At 54.2% G+C, this 13,462-nt stretch overlaps 1 protein-coding gene across 2 annotated transcripts in view; it reads left to right on the top strand.

Annotated features, from left to right (window-relative positions):
• RIMS4 (regulating synaptic membrane exocytosis 4) overlaps positions 1–7,682 on the top strand; it is a gene marked incomplete at both ends in the record, with an annotated part of 61,653 nt that extends 53,971 nt beyond the window's left edge. For both annotated transcript variants that reach the window (XM_082670048.1, XM_082670047.1), the window contains 4 exons: positions 1,921–2,033; positions 2,330–2,431; positions 3,036–3,175; positions 7,464–7,682. In XM_082670048.1, the coding sequence (XP_082526174.1) occupies positions 1,921–2,033; positions 2,330–2,431; positions 3,036–3,175; positions 7,464–7,682 (574 nt within the window). The remainder of the gene's footprint in view (positions 1–1,920; positions 2,034–2,329; positions 2,432–3,035; positions 3,176–7,463) is intronic.
• Positions 7,683–13,462: the final 5,780 nt, after the last annotated feature.

Raw genomic sequence — 13,462 nt, 5'->3', positions numbered from 1 at the left:
TTGGGTGACATGAGTTGGGCAGTGGCCTCGTATGGTAGCAGGCACTGCCATCATATAGCCCTCGGACAGGTGTCTTTCTCACTCCTGGCCTCAGTCTTCCAATCTATGAAATAGGGAGTCTGCTGGCTTGGAGGACACCTTCCTGTAACTGTTTGCAGAGCCAGCAGGTATATCCTTTGCCAACTGTGAGGTTTTGTGAATTAGCAAGGAGGTGTAAAGGCGGGCAGCTGTGGTTCAGGCACCAACGAGCATGTCTAGGGTGTGAAGAGCTGGGTACAGGCAGAGGAGACCATGAGTGAATTGTTCTCTCTGAAGAACTGGGGCAAAGGTAGACTAGCAGAGTGGTTTGGAAGCAGAAGGGGGCACCCTCGGAGTGGAACCAGAGACCCCAGAGGCCGAGAGCTCAGCAGGTTCCCTGAGAAGGGAGCTGGGGGCAGGGTGGCAGCTGCTCTCAGGCTGGGGAACAAAGTGTACAGTGCCCTTGAGGCCCAAGGCAGGCTCCCCTTCCTGTTCAAAAAGCCCCTGGCTGCTGCTGTGAAACCCAGCTCGCGGTACGTGCTTATTAAAAGTTAGCTGTTACTCTTGGAACATGCCCAGGTGGAAAGTCACCTGCGGTTGGCCTTAGAAGTGTTGTATCCAAGTGTTGAGTCTGCCCTGTGAGTTCTGGCTTTAGGTTGGCCTGAACCTGCTTCCTCATCTGAATAATGCTGATAAAATCAAAACAAAACAAAACAAAACCATCCTCCTTTGTTTGTGGCAAGGTTCCTATGAGAATGCTTTGCTCCTAGAGGTAATAGGGGCACATCAGGCATGGTACTTAGTGCCTGATCTCATTACATACAACAGACCTAGGAGATGGGAAAGAAAAAACTAAAATTGGTTTCAGCAAAATAATATAATAATAATTGTTGTTGTTGACTTATGTAACAACAACAACAACAACAAAATATCTCTTGCTTCAGGCAGAGTTTGATCCAGGAGGTCACGCAGTGCCACCTGTGTGATGTCTTCCTTCATGGGCTCCAGACGGCAGCAAGAGAGCTGCCAGAGGCTCCAGTTTTCTGTCTCGGGCTCAAATCTGATGGGAAGAGAGAGCTTCTCACTTCCTACAGTTCGAAGAAATCTTCCTGGGCAGATTCTTGGGAGCTGCATTGGGCCACACGCCCAACCCTGAGCCAGTCACTGGCTAAGGAAGGAACGGCTTGATTGGCTAGGCTGAGCCTACGCCAGCCTCTGGAACCAGGTCTGCTCTGCTCCATGCGAATCAATGCCTTGGGGGAAGGGGCTCCCCAAAGGAGATTTGAGGTCTTTTTCCCAAAGGAAGGCGAGGGGACATTGGGCAGCTCTGTGGCAAGAGCAAGTGCGAACCTTGGAGGCTGAGCCACTGGCGCCGTGCATCTCAAACTGTCCAGTGCAAACGAGTCTTCTGGGGCTTGTGTTAAAAGCCAGTCGCTGATTCAGCAGCAGGGGAGTGGAGTGGGCCTCAATTCCCTTTCTAATTAGCTCCCGGGTGACGCTGCTGGTGTCTGGACCACACCTTGAGTATCGCAGCTCTCACCCATAGAGCCAGGCATCGACAGACATCATCTCCCGTGAGTCCTACAGCCACCCCGAGAGGCGGGTGTCACCATACCCATTTCATGGAGGGGGAACCTGAGGCTCGGCCAGGAGAGGTAGGACAGGGAAAGGTACAGGACACAGAAGCTAAGCCCTGGAATTTTGGAGTCAGAGCTGAGATTTCAGGGCTATTAAAGTAGAAAGGAGGCAGAGATAGGACAGCGGTCTGCCTGAGGCTGGGTGATGGATGTGGACAGAATCACTGTGGAATGAGGGCCATTCTGGAGCTGACTGCCTGAGTCATCAGAGTCCTCAGTCGGCCCCTGGGAACGTCTGCTTTTGTCTCATTCTTTCTTCTTGCAGCCTTAACTATGGGGGAGTTTGCCTGGCATCGGACGCCCAGTTCAGTGACTTCCTGGGCAGCATGGGGCCAGCACAGTTTGTGGGCCGCCAGACCCTGGCCACCACGCCGATGGGTGAGTGTCCCAAGACCTGTTCCAAATGTTGGGGGGGGGGTCCCCACCAGAAGCCCCGTGTCCCTCCCTCCTTCCCCTCTGCCTTGCCTCCATCTAATGAGCACCCAGCCTGGAGCCCAGTTCACACCTGCCAGGCGCTCCGCAGAGCCCGGGCGCTTGGTGTGGGAGTTGTTCTGGTCTTGTTTGGGGCTGGGAGCAGGGGGAAGGGATCTCATCCCTCAGCGGAGAGGAGGAGCTGAGTCCTTGATGGAGCTCCCAAGCCACTTCCCAGTCTCAGCTCTTGGGGCCTGTTGCAGGGGATGTGGAGATCGGCTTGCAGGAGCGGAACGGTCAGCTTGAAGTGGACATCATCCAGGCTCGGGGACTGACGGCCAAGCCCGGCTCCAAGACACTGCCAGGTGTGGAGGCTGCCCTCTCGTCTGCAGGGTGGGGGGTGGAGGTCGGGGGGATGTCCTGAGGGCTGTCTGGGTCTAGAAGAGAGAAAACTGGGTCCAGCTCTGAGGGGTCCCTCAGTCCCAAAGCGAGTGACTCTTGTGTAACTGGAGATTTAGGATTTTTCTGGAGACCCAGTTGAAATTGTCCATTGACCTTGTCAGCCTCCCCGACTGGGCTGAGCTCCTGGGGGCCAGGGACTGTCTTTCCTGTTTATGGTTCTACCCTAGCGCCTGGTAGGGCTCATGGAATACTGTGGGTGCTCAGCAAACATCTGCGTGAATGGGTCAACCATGAATATATAAGCCCGGGAAGGGTGGGCAAGCCAGGGACTGAGAGAGGGAAAGGGTGAGCAAAGGAAAGGGGAGGCAGGTAGGACCACCCGAGGGGGCCGAGTAGGCCCCAGCTAACCCTGGCTGCACCCCACCACCTACCCCCACCTGCCCCTGTTGCCTCTTCTGCAGACCCCCTGGGGGGACTCTGATCCCCAGCAGCGGGTCCCTCTGCTGCGCCCTTCACCCACCATGTGGGGTTCAGGCTAGAACTCATCCTGCTGGCCTCTGTCCCCAGCGGCCTACATCAAAGCCTACCTGCTAGAGAACGGCGTCTGCATTGCCAAGAAGAAGACCAAAGTCGCTCGCAAGTCACTGGACCCGCTGTATAACCAGGTGCTGCTGTTTCCAGAGAGTCCCCAGGGCAAAGTCTTGCAGGTGAGGGGCTCGGGGGTGGGTCGGGGTGCAGTATCAGAGGGAGAAGGAGACCCTTCTTGGGGGTGGGGGCTCCCTGCAGGGCTTCATCTGGAGGAAGTAGAGCACTGTGGCTAATCTGAGCGCCGCAACTTGGTGTGCGACTTTGAACAAGTTCCTTTCTGAACCTCAGCTTCTTCATCTGTAAAATGCGGATACTAACAGTACCCACTGATAATGTTACTGTGAGAGTGGAATGTGTGCTTTGTGCAAGAAGAGTATTTGCAAGTTTGGCTCTACCAGTGGCTGCCATTAACATCATCGTCATCATCACCATCACCACCACCACCACCACCACCAACCTCTGGAGGCCAGGGGCTTGGCATGGAGCACAGTGGCAATAGACTGAGAGCCTTTGGAGGATCCAGAGAGGTCTTCGGCTCCGTGGCTTTTAGGAGAATCTGGGAGCTAGAAAAAGCTGCCCATCACGGGGCCGGCAAGGCCCGGGTTGGATGCCTGCAGGAGCCATACGCCTGCTCTCTCAGGGCCGCTGTTTGGACGCCTCTAGCTTATACCTCAATTTCTTGCTCCTAACCTGGGCAGGCAGAGCAAACAAGGGTAGGGCCAAGGTGTTACAAGTCGCCAAGACAGTGGGACTTTTGCCAAACTGGGAAGCCCAGGTCCTGTCTAGGACCTAGTCTTTCAACCTGTGGGTTGAGACCCATCAGTGAGTTGTGAAATCAATTTAGTGGGTCTCAACAAGTACTTTTTTTTAACGGAATGGAATAGGAAATAGGAAAGAAATAGGAACTAGGACTAGGAAAGGTAAGTCTTAGTAAGATAAGTCTTATTTGGTGGAGCCCTTGCTTCAGTTATGAATCCCATGTGTTTACTGGGTGATGATATAAATGTCTGTCTTGCTGTATATACTGGTCAAAAAAGTTTGGAAAAACCCTTCTGGTCTAAAGACATTCAGAGACAATTTGAAACAACCAGAAGACCATCTGGGGCCCACATCTGGTCCACTGGACAAAGGTTTGTGCATTTTGGCCTGAGCATCTTTGGAGAAGCTCCAGAGCACATCCCTATCTGGGATGCAGAGGGAGTGGGGAAACAGAAATCTGACATGGGGTCCTTGCTACTGAGCCTTCTGACTAATGTCAGAGCAGGACAGGCCCACTGCAATTGAGGAATGCCAGTTGTATTAGTCTGCTAAGGCTGCCATAACAAAGTACCATAGACTGGGGGGCTTAAGCAACAGAAATGTATTTCTTACAGCTCTGGAGGCCAGAAGTCCAAGGTCAAGGTGTCACAGGTTATGTTTCCTGAGGCCTCCTTGGGCTGCAGACGGCCACCTTCTTGCTGTGTGCTCACATGGTCTTTTTTCTACATGCGGACATTCCTGGTGTCTAGCTGTGTGTCCTAATCTCCTGTTCTTATAACAACACCAGTTAAAACCACAACCACCCTAACGGCCTCATTTTAATGTAATCACCTTCTTAAAGGACCAGTCTCCAAATACAGTCACATTATGGGGTTAGGGCTTCAACATGAATTTGAGCGAACACAGTTCAGCCCATAACACCAGTGGAAACAGACCCATCCACACACCAGACATGAGCTTCTGATCAGCTGCCTAAGGGGTGTTGAAGACTTAGTTGAGTGACCTCGGACAAATGATTCAACCTCCCTGAGCCCCAGTTTAAACAGCTGTGAAATCGGAATCCTTTTTTGTAGGGTTGTTGGGAAGGTTGACTCTAAGGCTGGTTTAGCCTTAGAACGGTTCCTGACATGCGGTAACCAATAGCAGTGGCCCATGTTGTTTGCATATTACCCTGCATGCTTGAAGAACGTCTTACAGCTTACAGCGAGCTTTCACATCCATTATCTCCTGTGATCCTCGCTTGCCAGGTGAGCTGAGTGCGGGTGATTCCATTTACAAACAAGAACTCTGAGACTCTGTGAGGTTAAACAAACGACTTTGCCCCAAACCACCCAGCCAGCACTGGGATTAGAACCTGCGCGTGTCTGACCCTAAAGCATGTGCATTAAGACAACAGGCTCTATGTGTGATAAGCCAGCCCACCTTTGGAGCGGGGCAGAGTTAGAACCTGAGGTGCCGGAGAGCAAATGAGGGTCCTGTAGCCACACACCATCCACCTGGCCACTCTAAGAGAGGAGGTTGACCAAGAAATGAGGAAGGCGGTGCAGAAAAGAGTCTGTTGGAAAAAAGGAAGGAGGCTACCATGTACACTATACACGTAGCAGCCACTTTTTTTAAAATTGAAGTAGAGTTGACTTACAATATTGTGTCAATTTCAAGTGTATAGCAAAGTGATTCAGTTATTTTTTTCAGATTATATTCTACTATAGGTTATTATATGATATTGAGTATTCTTGTTGCTTATCTATTTTATATATAGTAGTTTGTATCTGTTAATCCCATACTCCTAATTTATCCCTCCCTCCCTCCCTCCCTCTCCCCTTTGGTAACCATAAATTTGTTTTCTATGTCTGTGAGTCTATTTCTGTTTTGTAGATAAGTTCATTTGTGTCATATTTTAGATTCCCCATATAAGTGATATCATATAGTATTTGTCTTTGATTCACTTCACTAAGTATAATATTCTCTAGGTTCATCCATGTTGCTGCAAATGGCAATATTTCATTCTTTTTTATGGCTGAGTAACATTCCATTGTGCGTGTGTGTGTGTGTGTGTGTGTGTGTGTGTGTGTGCGCGCACCACATCTTCTTAAGCCAATTGTCTGTTGATGGGCACTTGGGTTGTTTCCACGTCTTGACCATCGTAAATAAAGCTTCTATGAACATTGGGGGTGCATGTGTCTTTTCAAATTAGAGTTTTCATCTTTTCTGGATATATACACCCAAGAGTGGGATTGCTAGATCATATGGTAGCTCTATTTTTAGTTTTTTAAGGAACCTCGGTACTGTTCTCCATAGTGGCTGCAACAATTTACATTCCCACCAACAGTGTAGAAGGGTTCCCTTTTCTCCACACCCTCTCCAGCATTTATTATTATTATTATTTTATATATATATAATTTTATTTATTTTTGGCTGCATTGGGTCTTCGTTGCTGCACGTGGGCTTCTCTCTGGTTGCGGCGAGTGGAGGCTGCTCTTCGTTGCGGTGCATGGGCTCCTCATTGCGGTGGCTTCTCTTGTTGCAGAGCACGGGCTCTAGGCGCGCGGGCTTCAGTAGTTGTGGCTCACAGGCTCTAGAGCGCAGGCTCAGTAGTTGTGGCGCACAGGCTTAGTTGCTCCGCGGCATGTGGGATCTTCCCGGACCAGGGCTCGAACCCGTGTCCCCGGCATTGGCAGGCGGATTCTTAACCATTGTGCCACCAGGGAAGCCCGCATTTATTATTTGTAGACTTTTTGATGATAGCCATTCTGACCAGTGTAAGGTAATAGCTCTGACCAGTGTAGGTAATTGTAATTTTGAATTTTTCTAATAATTAGGGATGAGCATCTTTTCATGTGCCTATTGGCCATCTGTATGTCTTCTTTAGAAAAAAAATAGTGTATTTGGGTCTTCTGCCCATTTTTTGATTGGGTTGTTTTTTTCAGTATTGAGTTGTATGAGCTGTTTATGTATTTTGGATATTAACTCCTTGTCGGTCATGTCATTTGCAAGTATTTTCTAGATTTCTGTAGATTGCCTTTTTGTTTTTTTGATGGTTTCCTTTGCTGTACAAAAGCTTTTAAGTTTGATTAGGTCCCATTTGTTTATTTTTTCTTTTATTTCTCTTACCTTGAGAGACTGATCTAAGAAAATATCGCTACGATTTATGTCAGAGAACGTTTTACCTAAGTTCTTTTCTAGGGGTTTTGTGGTGTCATGTCTTACACTTAGGTCTTTAAACCATTTTGAGTTTATTTTTGTTTGTGGTGTGAGAGAGCGTTCTAATTTCATTGATTTACATGCAGCTGTCCTACTAGCCACTTTTTAAAACTTTGTTTCCGAGGATCTGGAAGCAGAGGGCCTTTTGGGGGGTGGGGTGGCAGGTAGGACACTCATAATGTAGGGTCAGCCCTCAAGGCTTGGGCTCAGAGACGGGGCCGGTGGAGGATGGAAAGAAATGGCAAGACCAGAGGCCGGACGCCAGTCATCCAGGGACCAATAATGGTGGCACTGGAGCCAGGAGAATATGGTGGGACTCGAGCCATTTTCGGCAGTAGAATTCCCTGGACTCAGAGACGAATGGGGCGTGGGGTGACCCCAGGTTCTGCTTCTGGGCCCGTGAGTAGCACTGACAGGATTTGAACCACTGTGTCTCTTGCCCCGCAGGTGATCGTGTGGGGGAACTACGGGCGGATGGAGCGGAAGCAGTTCATGGGTGTGGCCCGCGTACTGCTGGAGGAGCTGGACTTGACCACCCTGGCCGTGGGCTGGTACAAGCTCTTCCCCACCTCCTCCATGGTGGACCCAGCTACGGGCCCCCTGCTCCGGCAGGCATCCCAGCTGTCCCTTGAGAGCACCGTGGGGCCCTGCGGCGAGCGATCTTAGTGCCAGGGAGGGGGAGGGGCTCCCCAAGATGGTCTGGAGACCGCCCAGCCCCGACCTGGGACCCCAGGCCCAGGGGCACATTGAACAGAGGAGGATGGGGTTCTCCCCCCACAGCGGGGAAGCAGAACGGGGAGACCTGCCCCCTCAGGGCCCCTCCTCACCCCTTCTTTTCCTCCTATCCCCTGAGACCTTCCCTCTCCCGATGGGATTGGCTGCACTTTTGACTTGGCTGGTTCTTGACCTGGTGGATGTGGCTGCAATCCGGAGAAAGGAAAGACCGAGGTGGCAGAGCAAACCATCCTCCTGCCCCAGACACTGTCCGACCGCTCCCCCTTTTTGCCTCCTTGGAAGCTCGCTGCCCGGAGCCAAGTCCAGAACCCAGCGGCCATCTCCATGGTGCCAATTACCAGCAAGTGTCTTTCCTGCGGCACCGGGTTCAGGCAGCTACTCCTGCCCCAGAGCCTATGGGGCAGCTTTGCAAGGATCCGGAGCCAGCTCCGGGGGGCCCCAAGCCCCTGACTTGAAGAGGAGCTCAGGCCTCCCTCCACCTGCCCGTGGAAGGAGCTTTGCCGCAGCCTGTTCGAGTCTATCTGTCTGTCCCCTGCCTGCCCCTCTTATGGTGGCTCTAGGACTTGGGGTCCTTCAGGGACCAGAGGATAGGAGGGGTGCCCTGGGCCTGGCACAGACCCCCAGGGTACCTGCCTCTGTGGGATTGCAACAACCTAGTTTGCAAACCGTTAGTGGACTGGACAGAACTCTTGTCGCCTGTGTTTTAGCAGAGGAGCTGTGGGACCCCGATTTTTGAGAACCCCAGCTCCAGAGAGCTCACCGTCTCTGAATTTTGGGGATGTGGGATTGGAGAGGGAGTCTGAGGAAAGCTGGGCTTGGGACTGGTGGTGCCCAGGCGAGGGTTTCCCAAGTAGGAGAATCCCTCCTTGCTGGATGAGGTCAGAGGTTATCTTGTCTGGCCCTCTGCCTCCAGGCTAAGGGTCTGGGGAGGCAACAGAGCTCCCCAATTTTAGTCTTTTTAAACAAACCATCCTGTACTAAGGGCAGAACCCACTGCCCCGGCCTCAGTGACCTTGGCTCAAGGAGAGAAAGAGAGTGAGGAGAGGCATGAGTGTGAGAATTGGGAGGTTCCTTCTCGAGCAGGCCTGGGGCCCTCCCCGGGGCCTCACAAGCCCTTTTGCATGCTGGGGAGGACGCAGGCTGGCCCCCCTCTCTAGAAGCACATTTCTGCCACCTTTGCCCAGCCGCCCACTCCCCATACCCCCCTCATTACCCAGTCCTGCTGTGTAGGGCATAGTCCTGGTTAGCCGGGTAGGGTTAGTGTGCCAGGCCCTGTGCCTGCTCTTAGCTCACATAGAGTCCTTACAGAGTCCCCAGACGGGGCGAGAGGAGATGGAGTGCATTCCAGGAGACGGCCTTTCCCTCCTCGATGGCCTGGCCTGGGCCTCGATCTGGAGCCTGGTTCACACGGGAGGCTGCCCCCCAGCCCCTGCTGCCCCCCTTCCCCCTCCCCTCCCCTCCCCTCCCCTCCCCTCCCCTCCCCTCCCCCTCCCCTCCCCCTCCCCTCCCCCTCCCCTCCCCCTTCTTCCCCTCCCTTCTCCCCCTCCCCTCCCCCTCCCCTCCCCTTCTCCCCTCCCCTCCCCCTTCTCCCCCTCCCCTCCCCCTTCTCCCCCTCCCCTCCCCCTTCTCCCCTCCCCTCCCCTCCCCTCCCCCTTCTCCCCCTCCCCTCCCCTCCCCTCCCCTCCCCTCCCCCTTCTCCCCCTCCCCTCCCCTCCCCTCCCCTCCCCTCCCCCTTCTCCCCCTCCCCTCCCCTCCCCCTCCCCTCCCCCTTCTCCCCCTCCCCTCCCCCTTCTCCCCCTCCCCTCCCCCTTCTCCCCCTCCCCTCCCCCTTCTCCCCCTCCCCTCCCCCTTCTCCCCCTCCCCTCCCCCTTCTCCCCCTCCCCTCCCCTCCCTTCCCCTCCCCCTTCTCCCCTCCCCTCCCCTCCCCCTTCTCCCCCTCCCCTCCCCTCCCCCTTCTCCCCCCTCCCCCTTCTCCCCCTCCCCTCTCCCTTCTCCCCCTCCTTCCTCCCCCTCCCCATGTAGGGTTGTAGCCAGAGCTGCCCATGATACTCAGACGTTCTGATTTATTACCCTTGGTACTGATTTTATTTAGGAAGCACTCCTGAGGCTGTGAGCCTTGGCAGAGGGGGCCTGGGCTCCATCAGAGGAGGTCGTTTCCCACTGGGGTTGCCCGGCTGTGTTGAGACCCACCTTCCTCCCAGTCCCCCTCTAGGCTGTTGACCAGGTGATTCCTTCCACCTGGAGCCCCCCCTCCCCTCAGCCTGTTTGAGCCCTGGGCACCCTTTAAAATTCTGGAGGAGGTATAGCGCCCCCATGCTCTGGGAAGGGGAGATGGAGGTCCCCTTTGATCCAGGAGGCCTTCAGACCTTCCTGGGATTGTGGTGGCTGGAATCCCAAGGCTGGGGCAGGAGGCAGCCGGCTCTGGAGGCCCAGAATCAGCGCCTCCCCCGTGTGTTTTTTTTAAACCAGTGTGATTTTTCTGCCGTTCGTTTATTACTCACCATTCGTAATATTTTGAGCCAGGAGAGCGCCTTCTCTCTCCAGCTGTCACTGCTCTGGTAGTTCAGGGGTAGCTTTTCAAAGACGGGGCGGAGCCTGGCTGTTTCAACCAGAGGGGAGGGGGTGTGGTCTGTGCGCCCCAGCGTGATCCTGCCCTCGGGTGTCTGCACAGCCTTTATAAAGAGAGAGAGCGTGCTCCAAAGCAATAACATCCAGAGGGTGGTCACCGAGGGCCCCCCTCAATGACTTTCTTGTTTGTTCTGTGAATTCTCAGCTCACCTCCTGGAGGGGTGGGCTGGGGTGAGGGCTGGAGCCCTCTTTCTTTGTATCATCGTTGTGAGCACATGGCCACCTTCCAAGGGGCCCCGACCATTTGGCGTGGGAACCACCGTCTGTCCTCACCAGGGGATGGGGGTTTGGGGAGGGGTGACTATTCTCATCATTAGCTTTGGGGAACCATCAAGCCTGCTCCTGTCTGATCCTTTGCCAGCTCAAACTCCCCCATTTGGAGAAGAGCAGAGAGGGTGGAGTTGGGGGCATTAGGAGTCGGGGGGCTGGGGTCTCCAGGGGACAATTCTTTTTTCAATCCTTGGGCCAAAGGTCACATGCAGGGGTATGGTGGGAAGGAGTCATCTCCACTTTCCTTCTCCAGAATCTGCCTGTCGCACTAAAGCGAAAGGGGCTTTGGGACCATTGGTGAAATCATTTCCATTTTACAAAGAGATCCCAGGCCTCTGGGGTCACCCGTGAGTTTATGACACCCCCAGCCGGGGCCTCCTCTTCCCACCAGAGGCTGAGCTGGAGCCACCATTTCCCACAATATTTCCTCCGCTCTCTCTGTGTCCTTCTCCCAGGGGCCTTGGAGAGATGGGCAGGGCCAACTGTAGCCCATCTGAGAGGGGAGGAAACTGAGGCTCAGAATCAGTAAGTGACTTGCCCAAGATGAGACCCCTCAGCAAGTGAGCCAAAACCAGGGCTCTACTGTCCCTCCTTTGTGGGACAGAAGACCGTCGCTCCAGGGCACATCTGCCATGATAAATATTTGACCTTGAAGCCCTGGGCCACCCAGCCCTGCTTGGTTCCATCTTGATGGGCCAATAACTTTTCTGGCCCCGGGTTTGGAGGAAAGGGTTGCCATAGAGACCTCGCTCTCCTGGGGTTCTGGCCTGACTAACTGAGGCTGTGCAGGATTTGGTCCAGGCCTTGATGTCTAAGTGGGGACTCCCGCCAAGGGGCCACAACCCCTCCGAGACCAACCTGAGGGAGGCAAGACACTGGTTCCTCCCTGGGGCTGTGCGGGAGTGAGCTGGCTGTGGTACACCTCATCTTAGGGAAATCCTCACCAGACCTTCAGATATAATAACAGCTGATCTTCCTGTAGTGCTTTTCAAACTTTTTTTGTTTTCAAAGTGCTTTTACCTTGCGTGTAACCTCACAAGAGCCCCTGGGCAGTCGGTGGGCACCTGTGTTATCAGCCCCATTTTACAGACGAGGAAGCTGAGGCCCTGGGAGGGGGAGGCACCTGCTAAGGTCCCACTGTGAGCTGGTGGCTGAGCCTGGATGAGAACTCAGTTCTCCAACAGTTCAGAGCTCTTTCTTCAACGTGGGGTGAAGCAGAGTTGAGGTCATGCACTTTACAAGCTGATCCGCCATCCGGCTCCTTATATCAGGAGCTCACGGGCACAGCTCAGCGTTCAGAGGCACCTCTGAGCTCCGCTGCCCTTGGAGCACGGCTGTTGCGTCAGGCAAGGCCACCTGCATTTATTTATTGAGCAGCAGCCCTGTGCCAGGCCCAGGGGACTGGGGTGCCCCACCTCCATCCCCCGTTGCCCTGTAATGACTCCTGTGGGCTCGGGGAGGCTCTGTCTGCATAGCAGCATCTCTTGAGTGGACGGGAAACGTTCATGTCCATGAGCTCATCTGACTCACAAACCCTGACAAGGGAGGCACTGACTGTGCCCGTTTGACGCATAGCTTCTGTGAGGGCAAAGTGGAGACTTGAACACGGGGCCTCAGGCATCACCTCTGGAGCCCTTTCACTCTACCACTGCCTCCTGAGGGGTGGCAGGAAAGCAGGACCCCTGGTCCTCAGGCCCACTCTCCACTCACTCACCTTTCCCCCCTTCCCTCTTTGGCAGCAGGAGCCCCTCAGGCTTTTGGGGAGGGAGGGTTTCCTGGGCCCCTGGGTTGGAGCGGGTCACGTTGCATTGTGTTCATGACCATGTAGCTCATGTTGAAAATTAAAGTTTTTGGCTTTTCTAACGTGGCTTGCTCTGCTGTGTGTCGACGCCCTTCTCTCTGGGACACTAAAGGCCCTTAGTTTTAAGGATCTGAGTGCTCCGGGATGTCAGCTTTGTTAACGTCTCCTTATGGGGCTGGGGCCTGGCCCAGGAACCCTCCCAGAGATGCATAGGAGGGAACAGGGTACTGGGTGAACCCAGTCATTTTACAGATGTGGAAACTGAGGCCCAGGGAGGGGATGAGACTCCCCGAGGTCACACTGTGGGTGATTGGCAGTACCCAGGTCTCACAGTTCCCAGAAGAGGCTGTGGTCCAGGTGTCCCCGTGACACGGGTGTCAGCAAGGCCCCCCCTTATCCCAAAGTGGGGCTGGCCAAGGACAAAGAGCATCAGATTTGGGGGTGGGGCCAATTCCACTCTGCGCGCCGAGTAAGAGAATGGGTAATCATTTAAATAGCGCAGAGATTTGCCCACTGGTGCACGCTGGACCGTAAATGTTGCCCTTCAGTCCGTCCGATCCCTGTGCTTCTCGTAGTGGGAGCAGCTGGCCTCACTGGTAGGATTCCAGTGTTGGAAGTCATGCATTTCCCCACAACACGGAAAGCCCACCTCTGCACACAACAGACAAATGGGCACCTGCTTCCGTTCCGCAGGGCCAGCTAGGGACATGGGCCTGTGGCGAGCCTCTCCTCAGTGGCGGGTGTGGCCACGCCTTCTAAAACAATTTGGATCACAAGTGGTTTGCACCTACAGGGCGAGTTTAGAGTCATGCTTGTGCTTATGATGCGACTTTAATACATTTTTGGAGAGGAGGGAGGGGCTTGCCACAGAAGGAAATGAGAAACTACTCGTGGCAGAGGACGGCATTGAGGCTACGGCCCCTCACCCCTCTCCGAGGTCTGGGGAGGGTCTACTGACAGGTGAATCCAGACCTTCCGGCTCTAGGATCGACCCCCAGCCAGGATAGGGCTG

Source organism: Grampus griseus (genome assembly GCF_964374135.1).
Source record: "Grampus griseus genome assembly, chromosome: 14".
Taxonomy (NCBI): domain Eukaryota; kingdom Metazoa; phylum Chordata; class Mammalia; order Artiodactyla; family Delphinidae; genus Grampus; species Grampus griseus.
This window is presented reverse-complemented; position numbering and strand designations above follow the sequence as displayed.